The sequence below is a fragment of the Cervus canadensis genome, chromosome 24 (assembly GCF_019320065.1).
Source record: "Cervus canadensis isolate Bull #8, Minnesota chromosome 24, ASM1932006v1, whole genome shotgun sequence".
Taxonomy (NCBI): domain Eukaryota; kingdom Metazoa; phylum Chordata; class Mammalia; order Artiodactyla; family Cervidae; genus Cervus; species Cervus canadensis.
Window position 1 is genome coordinate 43,942,196 of NC_057409.1, and position 19,284 is coordinate 43,961,479.

At 39.8% G+C, this 19,284-nt stretch overlaps 1 protein-coding gene across 1 annotated transcript in view; it reads left to right on the forward strand.

The window, feature by feature from the left end:
• Positions 1-19,284, forward strand: part of C2CD6 (C2 calcium dependent domain containing 6) — a 137,977-nt gene that overhangs the window by 115,113 nt on the left and 3,580 nt on the right. The window contains exons 16-17 of the mRNA XM_043445794.1: positions 14,430-14,504; positions 15,547-19,116. Coding sequence (XP_043301729.1) covers positions 14,430-14,504; positions 15,547-19,116 — 3,645 coding nt within the window. The remainder of the gene's footprint in view (positions 1-14,429; positions 14,505-15,546; positions 19,117-19,284) is intronic.

A 19,284-nucleotide genomic window follows, 5' to 3' on the forward strand; every position in this document is an offset into this window, starting at 1 on the left:
TCATTTCATTTGATTCTTTTTTCTTTTTTCCCTTCTGCTTCATTTATTTCCACCATTTTACCTTCTACCTCACTTATCCTATCTTTTGTCTCCATTATTCTACTGTTAGTTCCCTCCAGAGTGTTTTTGACCTCATTTATTGCATTATTCATTTTTAATTGACTCTTTTTTATTTCTTCTAGGTCCTTGTTAAACATTTCTTGCATCTTCTCAATCCTTGTCTCCAGGCTATTTATCTGTAACTCCATTTTGTTTTCAAGATTTTGGATCATTTTTATTATCATTATTCTAAATTCTTTTCAGGTAGATTCCCTATCTCCTCCTCTTTTGTTTGACTTGGTGGGCATTTTTCATATTCTTTTTCCTGCTGGGTATTTCTCTGCCTTTTCATCTTATTTAGATTGCTGTGTTTGGGGTGGCCTTTCTGTATTCTGGTAGTCTGTGGTTTCTTTTTATTGTGGAGGTTTCTCCCAGTGGGTGGCATTGGACGATTGGCTTGTCAAGGTTTCCTGGTTAGGGAAGCTTGCGTCGGTGTTCTGGTGGGTGGAGCTGGATTTCTTCTCTCTGGAGCGCAATGGAGTGTCTGGTAGTGAGTTTTCAGATGGATCTATGGGTTTGGTGTGGCTTTGGGCAGCCTGTATATTGACGCTCAGGGCTATGTTCCTGTGTTGCTGGAGAATTTGCATGGTGTGTCTTGCTCTGGAACTTATTGGCTCTTGGGTGGTGGTTGGTTTCAGTATAAGTATGGAGGCTTTTGGATAATCTCTTATTAATTAATGTTTCCAGTAGTCAGGAGTTCTCTTGTGTTCTCAGGTTTTGGGCTTAAGCCTCCTGCCTCTGGACTTCAGTCTTATTCTCCCATTAGCCTCAAGACTTCTCCATCCATACAACACTGGTAATAAAACTTTTTGGTTAATGGTGAAAAGATTCTCCACAGTGAGGGACACCCAGAGAGGTTCACAGAGTTACATGAAGAGGAGAGGGAGGAAGGAGATAGAGGTGAGCAGGAGGAGAAAAGGGGGGAATCAAGAGGAGAGAGACAGATCTAGGCAGTACTCTTTTCCCCAAGTGTTCTCTGTGGCCCAGAACACCCACAGAGATTCACAGAATTGGATTGAGGAGAGAAGGGGGAGGGAGGAAATGGAGGTGATCTTGGGGAGAAATAGGAGAGTCAAAAGGGGGAGAGAGTTATCAAACCAGTAATCACACTCCTGCATAAAAATGGGTACTGAAGTTTGGATTCTTAAATGTCCAAAATTGATATCAAATACTGAAAAACAAAGATTAAAATTCTACAGTAGAGGTTAGACTTTTAAAAATACAATATTTTAAAAAAAAACACAAAATTTAAGAAATATATATGAAGTTTGCTCTAAAAATAGGGTCCTTTTTTTGGCAAGGTTATAAAAATGAAAATTGAGGAGTAATAGAGGACTTTAAAAAAAAAGAAAGGAAAAAAGTTTTTTTATTTTTTTAAGTAAAAAAAATAATAATAGTAAAAATATATCTAGGAATTTCTCTGGAGCTGTTGTGGGCAGTGTGGGTTCAGTTCAGTTTCAGATAGTTCCTTTTTCCAGCTTATACTTCTCAATATCTATAGGCTCCTTCCAGTGTAGTCGGTGTTACAGGGATTTTAATCTGTTGCACCTGTCACTTCTAAAGCGGTTCCCTTTGTTTATTTGGTTTCTGTTTGCAGGTCTCTACCGTGTCTAATTTCCGCCCTGACACAAGTGGGCAGAGGTGGTCTCTTGTTTAGGTTCACTTGTTCAGTTGTGCTGTGGGGAGGGAGGGGTGCTGCAGACAAATCTCACTGGCGTGTGTGGGGAGCACTCACAGTGTTCCGGCCACACTGGGTTTGTCCCCGCTCACGGCGCATGTGCTTCCCCCGTCTACACTGCTCAGGCTCCAGGCTGCTCTACAGGGAGTGGGCCATGAGTTGCGTGCACGTCCCAGGCCCAAGCCGCTCAGGTTCAGATTTTCGGGTAGTCCACAAAGGCACAGACTCAGTTGGGCCTGCGTTTTGTGCCTTCCCTGTCTGAGCAGCTCAGGGAACCAGGAGCTTGACAAGCGCACTCTCGCCAGGTGCAGCACGACTTCTCCCCTCCCCGTCCCAGGCTCAGTTTCTGGACGCATCCGTCAGGTGCACCTTGTGTCTCTTCTGGGGAGCTGACCTCTGGCTGCGACCCTCCCAGCAGATGTCAACCATCCAGAATCTCAGGAAGTCTTTGGTTAGAAACTGGAAGCCTGTTTGCAGTTTGGTAGGGGATGCCATCTCTGGGGCCTGAGTTTGCCTCTTTCTGGCTCTGGCTGGCGCCCACCTCCCCCCTGCCTCCTGCCTCCGGCGGGGGATGGGCTGGTCCAAAGCCGGCTAGCTCTTCTCTGGTATTGCTCAGTTCTTTTGTTCTGCGAACAGGCCGGCTGTATCTTAGGTTAGGGCTTTTTGCAGGTTAATTCTCTCTCTCTCGCTATCCCACAGTTTAAGTTGCTGTCTCACGTTAGCGCCCTCAGATTGCCCTCAGGGAATTCAGGTCTGGTCCTTACCCTAAGCAATGCTGCCCACTCCTCTCTGTTCAGCCCCCACTTGCTGGTGGTGGATGCGAGCGTCTGGGGTACTTTTCTGCTGGGAGTTGCTTTTAGGCATGTAATCTGTGGGTTTTATTGGTTTTTCCCTCCCGGTTAGGATGCCCTCCGAGATTCGAAAACTTCCCCCAGACCCGCCAGTGAGAGGGTTTCCTGTTGTTTGGAAACTTCCTCTATTAAGTCTCCCTTCCCAGGACAGATCTCTGTCCCTAACTCTTTTGTCTCTCTTTTTGTCTTTTATATTTTATCCTACCTCCTTTAGAAGACAATGGGCTGTTTTTCTGGGTGCCTAATGTACTCTGCTAGTGATCAGAAATTGTTTTGTATAGTTTGCTCTGCATTCAAATGTTCTTTTGATGAATTTGTAGGGGAGAAAGTGGTCTCCCCCTCCTATTCCTCTGCCATCTTAGCTCCCTCCTCCAAATGCCTTCCTTTTAATAATTGAGTAATACTCCATTGTGTATATGTACCACAGCTTTCTTATCCATTCGTCTGCCTATGGACATCTAGGTTGCTTCCATGTCCTGGCTATTGTAAAGAGTGCTGTGATGAACATTGGGGTACATGTGTCTCTTTCAATTCTGGTTTCCTTGGTGTGTATGCCTAGAAGTGGGATTGCCGGGTTGTATGGCAGTTCTATTTCCAGTTGTTTAAGGAATCTCCACACTGTTTTCCATAGTGGCTATATTAGTTTGCATTCCCACCAACAGTGTAAGAGGGTCCCTTTTTCTCCACACCTTCTCCAGCATTTATTGTTTGTAGACTTTTGGATAGCAGCCATTCTGACTGGCATGTAATGGTACCCATTGAGGTTTTGATTTGCATTTCTCTGATAATGAGTGATGTTGAGCATCTTTTCATGTGTTTGTTAGCCATTTGTATGTCTTCTTTGGAGAAATGTCTGTTTAGTTCTTTGGCCCATTGTTTGATTGGGTCGCTTATTTTTCTGGAATTGAGCTGCAGGAGTTGCTTGTATATTTTTGAGATTAATTACTTGTCAGTTGCTTTGTTTGCTATTATTTTCTCCCATTCTGAAGGCTGTCTTTTCACCTTGCTTATAGTTTCCTTTGTGGTGCAAAAGCTTTTAATTTTAATTAGATCCCATTTGTTTATTTTTGCTTTTATTTCCATTACTCTGGGAGGTGGGTCATAGAGAATCCTGCTATGATTTATGTAAGAGAGTGTTTTGCCTATGTTCTCCTCTAGGAGTTTTATAGTTTCTGGTCTTACATTTAGATCTTTAATCCATTTTGAGTTTATTTTTGTGTATGGTGTTAGAAAGTGTTCTAGTTTCATTCTTTTACAAGTGGTTGACCAGTTTTCCCAGCACAACTTGTTAAAGAGATTGTCTTTTCTCCATTGTATGTTCTTGCCTCCTTTGTTGATGATAAGGTGTCCATAGGTGCGTGGATTTATCTCTGGGCTTTCTATTTTGTTCCACTGATCTATGTTTCTGTCTTTGTGCCAGTACCATACTGTCTTGATGACTGTGGCTTTGTAGCATAGCCTGAAGTCAGGCAGGTTGAGTCCTCCAGTTCCATTCTTCTTTCTCAAGATTGCTTTGGCTATTTGAGGATTTTTGTAATTCCATACAAATTGTGAAATTATTTGTTCTGATTCTCTGAAAAATACCATTGGTAGCTTGATAGGGATTGCATTAAATCTATAGATTGCTTTGGGTAGTATACTCATTTTTACTATATTGATTCTTCCAATCTATGAACACGGTATATTTCTCCATCTGTTTGTGTCCTCTTTGATTTCTTTCATCAGTGTTTTATAGTTTTCTATATATAGGTCTTTTGTTTCTTTACGTACATTTATTCCTAAGTATTTTATTCTTTTCATTGCAATGGTGAATAGTATTGTTTCCTTAATTTCCTTATGGGAATCCCCTTGTGGGTTATTTGTTGTTTTTCCCTTGCTGCTTTTAATATTTGTTCTTTGTGTTTGATCTTCATTAATTTGATTAATATGTGTCTTGGGGTGTTTTGCCTTGGGTTTATCCTGTTTGTGACTCTCTGTGTTTCTTGGATTTGGGTGGCTATTTCCTTCCCCATTTTGGGGAAGTTTTCAACTATTATCTCCTCAAGTATTTTCTCATGGCCTTTCTTTTTGCCTTCTTCTTCTGGGACTCCTACAATTCGAATGTTGGGGCATTTAACGTTGTCCCAGAGGTCTCTGAGGTTGTCCTCATTTCTTTTAATTCTTTTTTCTTTTTTCCCTTCTGCTTGATTTATTTCCACCATTCTATCTTCCACCTCTCTTATTCTATCTTCTGCCTCAGTTATTCTACTGTTGGTTCCCTCCAGAGTGCTTTTGATCTGTTATTGCATTATTCATCATTGATTGACTCTTTTTTATTTATTCTAGGTCCTTTTAAACTTTTCTTGCATCTTCTCAATCCTTGTCTCCAGACTATTTATCAGTAACTCCATTTTGTTTTCAAGACTTGGGATCATTTTTACTATCATTATTCTGAATTATTTTTCAGTTAGGCTCCCTATCTCCTCCTCTTTTGTTTGGATTGGTGGGCTTTTATCACGTTCCTTTACCTGCTGAATATTTCTCTGTCTTTTCATCTTGTTTAGGCTGCTGTGTTTGGGGTGGCCTTTCTGTATGCTGGAAGTTTGTGGTTCCTCTTTATTGTAGAGGTTCCTCCCTGTGGATGGTGTTGGACGAGTGACTTGTCAAGGTTTCCTGGTTAGGGAAGCTTGCGTCAGTGTTCTGGTGGGTGGAGCTGGATCTCTTTTCTCTGGAGTGCAATGAAGTGTCCAGTAGTGAGTTTTGAGGTGTCTATGGGTTTGGTGTGACTTTTTCCCACCTGTATTTTTGTTCTTGTGGTTATGTTCCTGCTTTTTTGGAGAATTAGCTTCGTATGTCTTGCTCTGAAACTTATTGGCTCTTGGGTGGAGCTTGGTTTCAGTGTAGGTATGGAGGCTTTTGGATGAGCTTTTGTCAATTAATGGTCCCTGGAGTCAGGAGTTTTCTGGTGTTCTCAAGTTTTGGATTTAGGCCTCCTGCCTCTGGCTTTCAGTCTTATTCTTATGGTAGCCTCAAGACTTCTCCATCCATACAGCTCTGATGATAAAACATCTAGGTTAATGGTGAAAAGATTCTCCACAATAAGGGACACCCAGAGGGGTTCACAGAGTTACATGAAGAAGAGTAGAGGGAGGAGGGAGATAGAGGTGGCCAGGAGGAGAAGAGGGGGAATCAAAAGGGAAGTCTAGCCAGTAATCAATTCCCTTTTGCTCTCCACAGTCTGGAACACTCAGAGAGGTTCACAGAGTTTCATAGAGAAGAGAAGAGGGAGGAAGGAGATGTGACCAGGAGGAGAGGAAGGGGAGTCAAAAGGAGAGAGAGAGATGATTCTAGCCTGTGATCAGTTCCTTAAGTTTTCTCCACAGCCCGGACACCCAAAGAGATTCACAGAGTTAAGTAGAGAAGAAGAGGGGGAGGGAGGAGATAGAGGTGACCTGGGGGAGAAAAAGGAGAGTCAAAAGGGAGAGAGCAATCAAGCCAGTAATCACCCTCCTAAGTAAAAATGGGTACTGAAGATTGGATTCCTAAAGGTATAGAATTGATAACAAATACCAAAAAGCAAAAATTAAAAATCTAGAGTAGAGGTTAGGCTGTCAAAAATACAATATTAAAAAAACAAAACAAAATCACAAAAGTTATATATAAAAAAATACGAAATTTGCTTTAAAAATAGGGTCTTTTTTTCAAGGTAATAGTAGGTTTTAAAAATGAAAATTAAAGGAGTACTAAAGAACTTAAAAATAAAAAATTTTTTTAATTAAAAATGATAATAGTAAAATATATCTAGGAATTTCTCTGGAGTTGTTGAGGGCAGTGTGGGGTCAGTTCATTTTCAGATAGTTCCTTGTTCCAGCTTATACTTCTTCTCAGGGTCTATAGGCCCCTTCCAATGTAACCAGTGCTAACTACAGGGTTTTAATCTGTTGCACCTGTCACTTCCAAAGCCATTCTCTCTTCTTTGTTTATTTTGGCTTTCTCTGTTTGCAAGTCTCTTCAGTATCTAACTTCCGCCCTGACACAAGAGGGTGAAGGTGGTCACTTATTTAGGCTCACTTGTTCAGTGCTGCTGAAGGGAGGGAGGGACATTGCAAACAAACATCACTGGTGTGTGTGGGGAGCGCTCGCAGTGTCTGGGCCCACTGGGTTTGCCCCCGCTCACAGCGTGTGTACTTTTCCTGTCTACACTGCTCAGGCTCCAGGTTGCTCTGCAGGGGAACTGTCCGACGCGGGCCCTGGGTTATGTGCACTTCCCAGATCTACACCACTCAGGTTCAGGTTCTTGGGTACTCTACAGAGGCACAGACTCAGTTGGGCCTGTGTTTTGTGCCCTTCCCAGGTCCCGGCAGCGCAGGCGACCAGGTGCTTGGCAAGCGCAGTCTTCCCAGCTGGGTGGTGAATCTTATCACCTCCCAGTCCCAGCCGCTTGGTTTCCTGGGTGAGCAGTGGGAGCGCCATCTCAGGTGTGCCGTGTGTCTCCTCTGGGGAGCTGATCTCTGGGTGCGACCCTCCTGACGGATGTCAACCATCCAGGACCCCAGGAAGACTTGGTTAGCAGCTGGGAGCCTGCTCACAGTTTGGTAGGGGATGCCGTCTCTGGGGGCCGAGTTTGCCCCTTTGCTTCTGGCTGTGGCTGTCTCCTGCCTGCCTCCCTGCCTCCGGTGGGGGATGGGCCGGTCCACAGCCGGCTAAATCTCCTCTGGTATTCACTCAGTCCTTTGTTCTGTGAGCGGCCCAGCAGTACCTTAGGTTAGAGCTTTTCGCCGGAAAGGTCTCTCTCTCTCTCTCCTCTTGTTTTTCTTCCTCTCTGGCTACCCCATAGTTTGGGTTGCTATCTCACGTTAGCTCCCTCAAATTGCCCTAAGGGCTTTCAGGCCCAGTCCTTACCCTAAGCAATGCAGCCTCGGCGTCCCTGTTTAGCCCCCGCTTACTGGTGGTGGATGCAAGCGTCTGGGCTACTTCTCTGCTGGGAGTTGCAGTTAGGCGCATATTCTGTGGGTTTTATTTATTTATTTTTTCCTCCCAGTTATGTCACCCTCTGAGATTCCAAAACTCCCCACAGACCTGCCAGTGAGAGGGTTTCCTGGTGTTTGGAAACTTCTCTTTTAAGACTCCACCCTCGCCCCGCCCCCAGGATGAGGCTCCATCCCTAACTCTTTCTTTTTATCTTTTGTATTTTGTCCTCAGTTCAGTTTAGTTCAGTTCAGTTGCTCAGTTGTGTCCGACTCTTTGCGATCCCATGAAACGCAGCACACCAGGCCTCCCTGTCCATCACCAACTCCCGGAGTCCACCCAAACTCATGTCCATCGAGTCAGTGATGCCATCCAACCATCTCATCCTCTGTCGTCCCCTTCTCCTGCCCCCAATCCCTCCCATCATCAGGCTCTTTTCCAATGAGTCAACTCTTCGCATGAGGTGGCCAAAGTATTGGAGTTTCAGCTTCAGCATCAGTTCTTCCAATGAACACCTAGGACTGATCTCCTTTAGGATGGACTGGTTGGATCTCCTTGAAGTCCAAGTCAACACCACAGTTCAAAAGCATCAATTTTTTGGTGCTCAGCTTTCTTTACAGTCCAACTCTCACATCAATACATGACCACTGGAAAAACCATAGCCTTGACTAGACGGACCTTTGTTGGCAAAGTAATGTCTCTGCTTTTTAATATACTATCTAGGTTGGTCATAACTTTCCTTCCAAGGAGTAAGCGTCTTTTAATTTCATGGCTGCAATCACCATCTGCAGTGATTTTGGAGCTCAAAAAAATAAAGTCTGACACTGTTTCCACTGTTTCCTCATCTATTTCCCATGAAGTGATGGAACTGAATGCCATGATCTTAGTTTTCTGAATGTTGAGCTTTAAGCCAACTTTTTCACTCTCCTCTTTCACTTTCATCAAGAGGCTCTTTAGTTCTTCAATTTCTGCCATAAGGGTGGTGTCATCTGCATATCTGAGGTTATTGATATTTCTCCCAGCAATCTCGATTCCAGCTTGTGCTTCTTCCAGCCCAACGTTTCTCATGATGTACTCTGCATATAAGTTAAATAAGCAGGGTGACGATATACAGCCTTGACGTACTCCGTTTCCTATTGGGAACCAGTCTGTTTTTCCATGTCCAGTTCTAATTGTTGCTTCCTGACCTGCATATACGTTTCTCAAGTGGCAGGTCAGGTATGGTCTGATATGTCCATCTCCTTCAGAATTTTCCACAGTTTATTGTGATCCACACAGTCAAAGGCTTTGGCATAGTCTATAAAGCGGAAATAGATGTTTTTCTGGAACTCTCTTGCTTTTTCAATGATCCAGTGGATGTTGGCAATTTGATCTCTGGTTCCTCTGCCTCTTTTAAAACCAGCTTGAACATCTGGAGTTCACGGCTCACGTATTGCTGAAGCCTGGCTTGGAGAATTTTGAGCATTACTTTATAGCGTGTGAGATGAGTGCAATTGTGCAGTAGTTTGAGCATTCTTTGGCATTGCCTTTCTTTGGGGTTGGAATGAAAACTGACCTTTTCCAGTCCTGTGGCCACTGCTGAGTCTTCCAAATTTGCTGGCATATTGAGTGCAGCACTTTCACAGCATCATCTTTCAGGATTTGAAATGGCTCAACTGGAATTCCATCACCTCTACTAGCTTTGTTCGTAGTGATATTTTCTAAGGCTCACTTGACTTCACATTCCAGGATGTCTGGCTCTAGGTGAGTGACCACACCATTGTGATTATCTGGGTCATGAAGATCTTTTTTGTACAGTTGTTCTGTGTATTCTTGCCACCTCTTCTTAATAGCTTCTGCTTCTGTTAGGTCCATACCATATCTGTCCTTTATTGAACCCATATTTGCATGAAATGTTCCCTTGGGATCTCTAATTTTCTTGAAGAGATCTCTAGTCTTTCCCATTCTGTCATTTTCTCTATTTCTTTGCATTGCTCGCTGAGAAAGGCTTTCTTATGTCTTCTTGCTATTCTTTGGAACTCTGCATTCAAATGGGAATATCTTTCCCTTTCTTCTTTGCTTTTTGCTTCTCTTCTTTTCATAGCTGTTTGTAAGGCCTCCTCAGATAACCATTTTGCCTTTTTGCACTTCTTTTTATGGGGATGGTCTTGATCCTTGTCTCCTGTACAATGTCATGAACCTCCGTCCATAGTTCATCAGGGATTCTGTCCAGTCTAATCCCTTAAATCTATTTCTCACTTCCCTGGTGGCTCAGACGGTTAAGTGTCTGCCTACAGTGCGGGAGACCCGGGTTCAATTCCTGGGTCAGGAAGATCTCCTGGAGAAGGGAATGGCAACCCACTCTAGTATTCTTGCCCCGCCCCCTCCCCCACCAGCCCACAAAAGAGGCTCAAAGAAATATTTTGTCCTACCTCCTTTCAAAGACAATGGGCTGCCTTTCTGGGTGCCTGGTGTCCTCTGCCAGCGTTCAGAAGTTGTTTTGTGGTATTTGCTCAGCATTCAAATGACTGTTTGATTAATTTGTGGGGGAGAAAGTGGTCTCCCCATCCTATTCCCCCACCATCTTAGGACCACCTCGCCCCCATTTAGGTCTTGATTGCCAGGTTTCTCCACTGTGCAGTTACTGTTTTTTTGCTTTCACTGCTCTGATTTTTTGAAGTAAGTCCCTAAGTCTAGCCTACCCTCAAGGGTATATGTGTGAGGGTGGTGGGCCAGAATTAAGCTCTACTTCTTGGATGGGGGAGTATCTACATGTCTTTTTTTTTTTTTTTTTAATTCTTCTGTGAGAAAGATTTGTTTCCCTCATTTATTTATATAATTTATTTCCATGAGTGTAGTTATATATATATATATATATAGTATTATAATCTAATGTGGTATTATTTATTTTGTTGGATTTCCAGCTTTGGCCAATGGGGCTTTCAGTGTGTTCTGTGTCCCAGTGACATGCCCATGTCCTTTCATTTTTTGAGCATTTTCATAGTTTTTAGTGCTCTATGATGTTCCAGGCTTATACTGAATTTTTCTTACCCGGTCATAATATCAATAGTTTCTACATGGAGTCCTGGTTATTTTACTGGAGAATGATATTTGTAAATCAAGCTCTGGGCACAGAGTGTACTTGTTGCTACAAGTGTTCACTTTCTTCATATTTGTTATTTTTCCAGTTTCCTTCTATTACTGATTTCTAGCTTCATTCCATTGTGGATGAATAGACTCAATATGCGTGGAAGTTGTTGAATCAGTTAAGAATTATAAACGAAAGTTTAGAAACACTGCCTTAAATAGTGGTGCAGTGGTTTTCATGATGTCATCCTGGACCCAGATGTTCTTTCTTTCTGGAATCTATTGCCAGCATATGCATGTTAGTGTAGAGTAACAGTAAATGAACTCTTACTTCTAGGAGTCACGATGTGTTCCAGGCAGGAAGAAGAAAGGAATAAAGGTTGACCAAGTACCTGTCAGCTCAGTCTGCCTGTTTTAAGATATACTCTTAGAAGCTTCCTCCAACAGTTTTCAATTATATGTAGTTGGCCAGAACCTTGTTACATGGCCACTCCTGTCTTTTAAAGGAGGCTGGAAGATGTAGCTTCTTGAGTAAGGGACATTTTTGCTTCAGAGAAGGCAATGGCACCCACTCCAGTACGCTCGCCTGGAAAATCCCATGGAGGGAGGAGCCTGGTGGGCTGCAGTCCATGGGGTCTCGAAGAGTCGGACACGACTGAGAGACTTCACTTTCACTTTTCACTTTCGTGCGTTGGAGAAGGAAATGGCAACCCACTCCAGTGTTCTTGCCTGGAGAATCCCAGGGACGGGGGAGCCTGGTGGGCTGCCGTCTATGGGGTCACACAGGGTCGGACACGACAGATGCGACTTAGCAGCAGCAGCATTTTTGCTCCCCAAAATTGAGGTTCTTGAAATAATATGTATTTTGGGAAAGTAACTCTCAGTCTGTGTCACAGGGAGCAAGAGACTAATTAAGAGACTCTTGTTGGGAAGAGATGATGGTGACTTATGCTGCAGGGGTAGTAGGTGGTGGTAGCATATGATTGGATATTTAATATATTTTGAAGGCAGTAGCCACAGGACTTAATGCTGGCTTATACATGAAACGGAGGAGGAGGAGAGAAAGATTGACGCAGGTATCTGGTCTGACAGTTCAGTAGAGGTGGCACCATTACCTGAGATGAGGAAAAACAGAGAAAAGCCAAGGTTTTGTGGGTGTTTTGTTTTTTTTTTGTTTTTTTTTTTTTTGAGGGAGGAGGGGAGCAGGGAGGTAATCTAGAATCCTATTAGGTATACATTAAATTTGACGTGCCTATTATATAGCTAAGTGGAAATCAATGCCCTTCTAAATATTTCTGAGGATACTATTTTGAATCTTTCCAAGGGTCTTTCTCCCCCTGCATTCCTCAGAAATAGCTCTATTTACTCTGGGGTTAGTTCTGTTTATTCTTATTGATCCTTCACTTACATATACTGATTTTCCTCACATATCTGATGAGTTTTGTTGGCTTGCTTTATATTTGTGAATGAAGGAGTATGTTGGCTGTATAGGCATGCTCTGTGTGACAGGCAAGCTTCCCTGGAGGGTATTTGGGGAAATAGTATCAGATTTCATTTTCTTGGGCTCCAAAATCACTGCGGACAGTGACTGCAGTCACTAAAATACACTTGGTTCTTGGAAGAAATACTATGACAAACCTAGACAATGTATTATAAAGCAGAGACATCACTTTGCCGACAAAGATCCATATAGTCAAAGCTGTGGTTTTTCTAATAGTCATGTACAGATGTTGAGAGTTGGACCATAAAGAAGGCTGAGAGCCAGAGAATTGATGTTTTCGAGCTGTGGTGCTGGAGAAGACTCTTGCGAGTCCTTGGACAACATGGAGATCAAACCAGTCAATCCTAAAGGAAATCAATCCTGAATATTCATTGGAAGGACTGGTGCTGAAGCTGAAATGCAAATACTTTGGCCACCTGATGTTAAGAACTGACTCACTAGAAAAGACCCTGATGCTGGGAAATATTGAAGGCAGGAGCAGAAGGGCGTGACAGAGGATGAGATGGATAGATGGTGTCACTGACTCAACATGAGTTTGAGCAAACTCAGATAGTGAAGGACAGGGAATCCTGGGGTGCTGCAGTTAATGGGGTCACAAAGAGTTGGACATTGACTTAGTGACTGAATAACAACTGTCCTGGATTTTTTAACTCGAAAAAGTATTGGATGTTCACCTAATCAATAATACAGAGTTAAAAGTTAATAGTGTCCTCATCTTTCCTTTTGTCCAGAGTTTTCTCCCTTGAGAAAACAATGTTAACATTTTGTATCCTTTCATATATTTTTCCATGCTTATATATAAGGGGGGAGTTTTTATTTGTTTTTTGTGTGTTTTTTTTTCCCAAAATGAGATTTTTTTCCTACTACTTATTCTTCCACTTCCTTGTCAGACATATTTCATTTACCTTTAATTTTTCTACTAAATTCATTTAAAGCAACAAACTTTCAAATGTTAGAATTTAAACTTTTTAAGGGAGATTTTGGAAAATTCAAAGAAAAAGAAAATGAGCAAAAGAACAGGTGTGGAAAAGAATGAGATGTATTTGTAGAGTTCCGAGTTAGACACATTTTTCTGGAGGAGAGAAACTGTAGTAGGGAATTCTGAGATACTTAGAGAAATCACTTGGAGTCAGTGTCTGAGGGTAGTGAATAACATAACATGGGAAGCTGCTGAAGATGTAAGAATAAAGTCATGTTATTGACTGCTTAATATTAACGAACACTTAAACCAAAAGTATTTCTTATGAAAGCGTCATTCCTTGAATTATTTTAACTGACTTGATATATAATGAAGCATCTATAGACTAAAGGAGGCAGTGTATGGAAAAGTGGTTTATAATACTAAGTGTTCTGCAAAGAGATAGTATCATTTTCTCTAAATGAGTTGGAAGTGTACATGCATCTTATGATATTTTCAAAGCACCATTGTCTTTCACTGCAGTTTTCATTGTGTGGTAGTAGGTACATCAGATAAAAATTTAGAATGCCTAGGATTTAATCTGGTAATTTAGGGCAATAACTTCAACTGCAGATTCTTGTGTAAAACAGAGAGTAGGTCTTGATTATCGCTAAAGTGTCTTCTGGGCTTCCCAGGTGGTGCTAGTGGTTAAGAATCTGCCTGCCAGTGCAGGAGACGCAAGAGATGTGAGTTCAGTCTCTGGGTTGGGAGGATCCCCTGGAGTAGGAAATGGCACCTACTCCAGTATTCTAGCCTGGAAAAGTCAATGGGCATGGGAGCCTGGCGGGCTGCAGAGCAGGGGGAAGAGCCGGACACGACTGGGCGCACACGCATACAAAGTGTCTTCCATCTCCAGAAATTAAGTGTTTCTGTAATTTTCCTGTACACCTTGATTTAGCATAAAGTGTTTCCTTAGGGAGTAGTTACCCATTTAACAATTACAGGTTGAGAGTCATTGAAATTGTTGTCTCAATATAATATCAGATGCCACTTATTATCTAAAGCATTTCACAACCTTTTAAAACTAGATTACATTTGTTTTAACAGTTCTGTTTTCTTTTCTACTTTTGTTTCTGCTTAAAGTTGCTGAGCATTATTTTGGTTTTACAGATTCAATAGAGTGTTGTAGTGTCAGGGAGGTGAAGATTATTATATATGTCTGATATAAACTTCTTTTGATTATTAGCAATTTACAGTAGTTATGAGGAAAATATTTCTTTAGTTTTTAAAATGTTTAATATCTTTAATAACTATTGAATGAGTAAAATTATCTTGGGAAATATTCTTTCATTACAAGCAGTCTAAAATTAAAGCTTCTCTTTTTAAAAGGTGGTTTTCTCACCAAAAGAATACATTTCACCGTGTTTCAAACCAGAACATACAGAATTCAAACCAGCATATCAGGTGAGTCCTGAGTTTTCTTATCCCAATAGCAATTATACTTAATAATAGGTTTCTCTAATACTTTGTGTAATTCAGTGGTTCCAAAACCAAACTACCCATTGGAAACACTCACCCATCTTTACAAAAATATACATTCCCAGGTCCCACCTCTGACCTAATAAATCTCAATTTGGAAATGGAGCCTGGAATTTGTATTTTTCAAAAAAAAAAAAAAAAAAATAGGGATTCTGATGCTGTCGCCTGGGTATCAATTAACATTTGAAAACCATATGAACTAAAACAAATACTAGGTTGATTATTTCACATTTTGCCTTTTAAATTGAATAATGGAGAAGTTGTATGAACAAAGAGTTTGCATAAGAGACTTCATTTTGAAAGGCTATTTCAATAATAGAATAGCCTGATCTCAGAGCTACAAAATTGCCTGTGACTATTACACAGACATTTCCCTGTACTTTGGAACTTTCTGTACTGTTTTCTATAGTTTCTGAGACATATATGATATTTATCCAACAGCAAGATTCTACTGTAACATGCTAAGGACATCATTGTTTAAATTCTCAAATGATCTGTGCTTGCAAATCAATCTTTAGAGAATACTTATGATACTTTTAATGGAGTATCTATTACTTGCTTTGCATTTTAAAAAAGTTACCCCCATTGCGACTAAAATATTTATATGGATAGGACTTAGATCATGATGTTAGCTTCTGTCTAAGCAAATTCAGCTAATACTGGAAATGGAATTCTTAAAGAAAAACTATTGATGAGTGCCTTTTAAGTGTTCAAAATCTTTCAGGTAGCAAAAAGCTCTTGAACACAACATAGTATAAGAATTAGGAATTTGAAAAATTTGCATTATGATTCTCATTATTATTCCAACTTTAAATATTTTAAAAGAATTAAAATTGGTTTTCTCTTGGTAAAAAGGCAGGAAGATGAATAAATTTGAAGATTGCTCAAAGAAAATTAAGTAGAAATTTTATTACAAATTTCAAATGTTTCAGAATTTCTTACCTTTTTTTAAATATTATAATTCCAGAAATTCAACATCAAGAATGGTTTTGATCCTTTTCTAAGGAATATAAACAACAAAATGCCAGTTCAAAAAAGGAAAGACCAAGATATGCTCAAATGTAGAAATATTTTAAGTGCAGAGATTATAGAGCATGAAGATCAAGATCCTCCTTACCCAACACATTCAAAAACTGCAAGACCTGCTAATAAAACCTGGCCCCATAATCTTGATATCATTTCAATAAAGGCTTTAGACACTAAGAATAAGTTAGCTGGTGATCCCGGTATCACCACAGTAAAGACTTCAGACCCTGAGAATAATGTGGCCCATGATCCAGGTGTCATCACAATAAAGACTCTAGACACTACGAATAATTTAGCTCATCATCCTAGTATCACCAAAATAAAGACTTTAGACACTAAGAATATATTACAGGAAAGACTACCACATGTTTCTTTACCAAACTTTGAGGGAGACTCATCAGTGACTGAAAAAGTAAATGTACATAAATGTCGCCTCTCAAAATCATTAAGTCTTACTTCCCACATAGAAAATTTAAAACAATCAATGGTGCTCAAGTCAATTTTAAGTAAAAATCTGCAAGACCTTTCAGATAGATTATTTTCTACACCAGGAGTTTCTATAGACCCTGCAGCAAGAAAGAAAAGTTACAGTTCTCCACTTCTAACGGTTATCCATGATGAACAACCAAGTAGTTTGGAAGATAAAGTATTTGAAAAAATTCAAGATTTAAGTAACCGGCTTTCAGAAGGAGGCATTTTAAATTCAAAGTCTCTTTTAAGTAAAATAATTAAAAATATTCCCGCAGATTCACTTTCAGAAGGCAGACCAGGAAATTCTCCTGAGGCAGAAGAAGAACCTGTCTCTGAAAAACACTTACAGCCTGGTGAGATAGATTTTCCAATTAAAAAAAAGAGTAGTTTCAAAAAGAAACATTCAAAAAGTGAAATATCTAGCTCAAAACCAGATTTGAATAGCCTTGTATATGATTATGTTATAAAGCAAATATTCACTGCACCAATCTTCTCAGAGTTGGCGAGAGGAGTGAAAGAAGCAAGTGAGACACAGATAGACTCGCAGAGTCAGTTACCCACAGCTTGGGAGAGTTTGCTCTCTTCCAGTGTTCCAGTTCCCCACTATGAAGAAAGCAATAATGAAATAGAATTTCCACCAGCCAATTCTGTTATAAGCCAGATAATACAGGCATTTCCTGTAGATACTCTTTTAGAATCAGGGATAATCAAAGTGATGGAATTAGATAAAGAATACCAGAAAGGTTTTTTGCTGGATACAGAGACAACTTTTGCTGAAGAAAAGCCAAAGGATTCCACAGAATATTATCCAGAAATCAGAGGCAAAGCAGAACCTCTTTCAGACCAGAATTCAGCCATCATTCACCAAGAAACCACTTCTTCTTTTAAAAGAGTTGAATTCATAGACAAAGGCCAAAATACATCCCCACACGAATCAAAATATCAGTCGACACCAGATAAAAAACCAGATTTGCCAAGTAATGGTCAGAGACTTGATAGAGAAGAAAATGATACAAGTTCTACTTTAGAAAACTTAAGTACCTCATTAATGGGTAAACTTAATGACTCTGATGTAATAATGTTAAAATCTTTTTTGAAAAACATATTTAACTTTTTTTTCCAATATAATCAATCTGAAAACAGACCACCAGAAAAAGAATTAGAAAGACTAATTCAACATCCTTTTCCAAATAAGACAGAAGACTTTGAAGAAATCGAAGAGAATTTTGATAAAGCAGACAAATTGGACAGAAAACCTGTTTTGAATCCAAAGCTGCGTATATTTCTAGAAGAACTCTCAGAGTCAGAAATAAAAAATTTAAAATCTGAATTAAGTAAACATGTCCAGCATTACCTTGTAGAAAGGCTTTCAGAATCAGGACATATCACCAAAGATGACTTACCAAAAATCTATCAAAATCTGTATTTGATGAATGAGAAAGTAGAACCAAAAGGACAAAATATTTTTCTGGAGAAATATTCAGAAACTGTAAAAGAAATCATGTCTTTTGTAAATAATTTTAATCATCATTTCATAGATAAACATTTGGAAATAAAACTAAGATCTTTTTTAAGTGAAATTCTCCAAAACTATTTCCTGAAAAACCTTTCAGACAACAGTTTATTTAAAGAGACAGAATCTGACCCTATGTGCTCAAAAGTATCTTCTCTAAGAGCTGAAAGTGCCTCAATATCTTTCCACGAGTTAGGACAAGACACTTCAAGCGGGAGTTTTGGCAGTAGACTTGAAATAAACATGAAATATCCCTTAAATAAATCTCTACAAAGCTATCTTATAGCTTTATCAGAAAATGAAATCTTAGATCTAAAAGCTGATTTAAGCAAACACCTCCAGAGCCTTTTTATAGAAAAACTGTCAAAATCAGGACTAATCACAGAAAGGCAATTAGAGGGGATAAGCCAGCACATAAATTTGGTTAATTTTAGTTCCACACCACTAAAATATATAAAGCCAGATTTGTCTTTAAGAGATGAAAATCAGTTTGTGGAGGAGCATTCAGAAAAGCAAAATAAATATTCAAAAATTGCTCAGAAAACCACTTTACAAAAAGTTCCCAAGGATAGACTTGTAGAAACAGAGTTGACCAAAAAGGAAGAAAAAGAACTTTTTTCCTTAGAAAATATTAAAGAAAATCCACCAATAATTTGGGAACAGAAAAGACATTCTCAAGAAGCTAAAATACTGAGATTAATTAAAGTACAACCCTGTTCCAACAAAAACACTCAGGTGAGTCCACTAAATAAGGCTTCAGAAAGACTTACAGATACAGTGCCTAAGAAAAGAAAGAAAGAACATGGTTTCATGCAGTTTCCTCATAAAGAAAATTTTGAATTTAAAACAGAGACTCAAGACCCACATAACTGGAGTGGTAAATCAAAAATAACTCAATCAAAGGCTTGCTTTGAAAAGACACTAAAAATGAAGTCTCTTGACAAAAAGAATCACAATAACACCTATAAGTTGATGGTACAGGAAAAACCTCAAGCAGTATTGTCACCATATCAAAGAATTCCTAATTGCAAGATGCCAAATGAAGATGAGGAATATGTAAACAAATTCACTTTTCCTTCCAGGCAAAATAATATTCTAACTTGCCTCAATTCAGAGGCTGCAGAGAAATCAAAGTTAGAAGATCAGTATCATCAGAGATTTAAAGGAAATAATAACAATAATAAAAAACAACATTTAGAAATATTTGCACATTACAAAGAAGAAATACAAACCCTTTACACCAAACCAAATGAACTTTGCAATGAAACATGTGCCTGGGTGCCTGAATCACAACTGCTTAAAATTTTGATAGCTGAGAAAAACTCAAAACCATCTCTTTTCCCGGAAGTACCAAAGAGAGAAAATCTAAAGCCCAAGGTCCGAAAAGAAAGAGATCGTGTCAGCAAAAAAAAGTCATTTAACAAGACAGTTAGTGTATTACCAACTACACCGCCCAGCACAGGAATCCATCCAAGAAAATCTGTTCCAAGGACATTGCTTCATTGGACTGCGAGAAGAACTACACATGTAATAATATTTTTCTAAATCTTTTATTTCTTTACTTGACAAAGTTCTTTAGATAACATAGAGTGTATGTGTCTTCATGCAAGTATGTGTGTAACCTTAATTGCCCCAAAATATACAGACCTCCAAATTTTAAAAAATTCTTTTGACATTCAGATATCACCTTGCCTC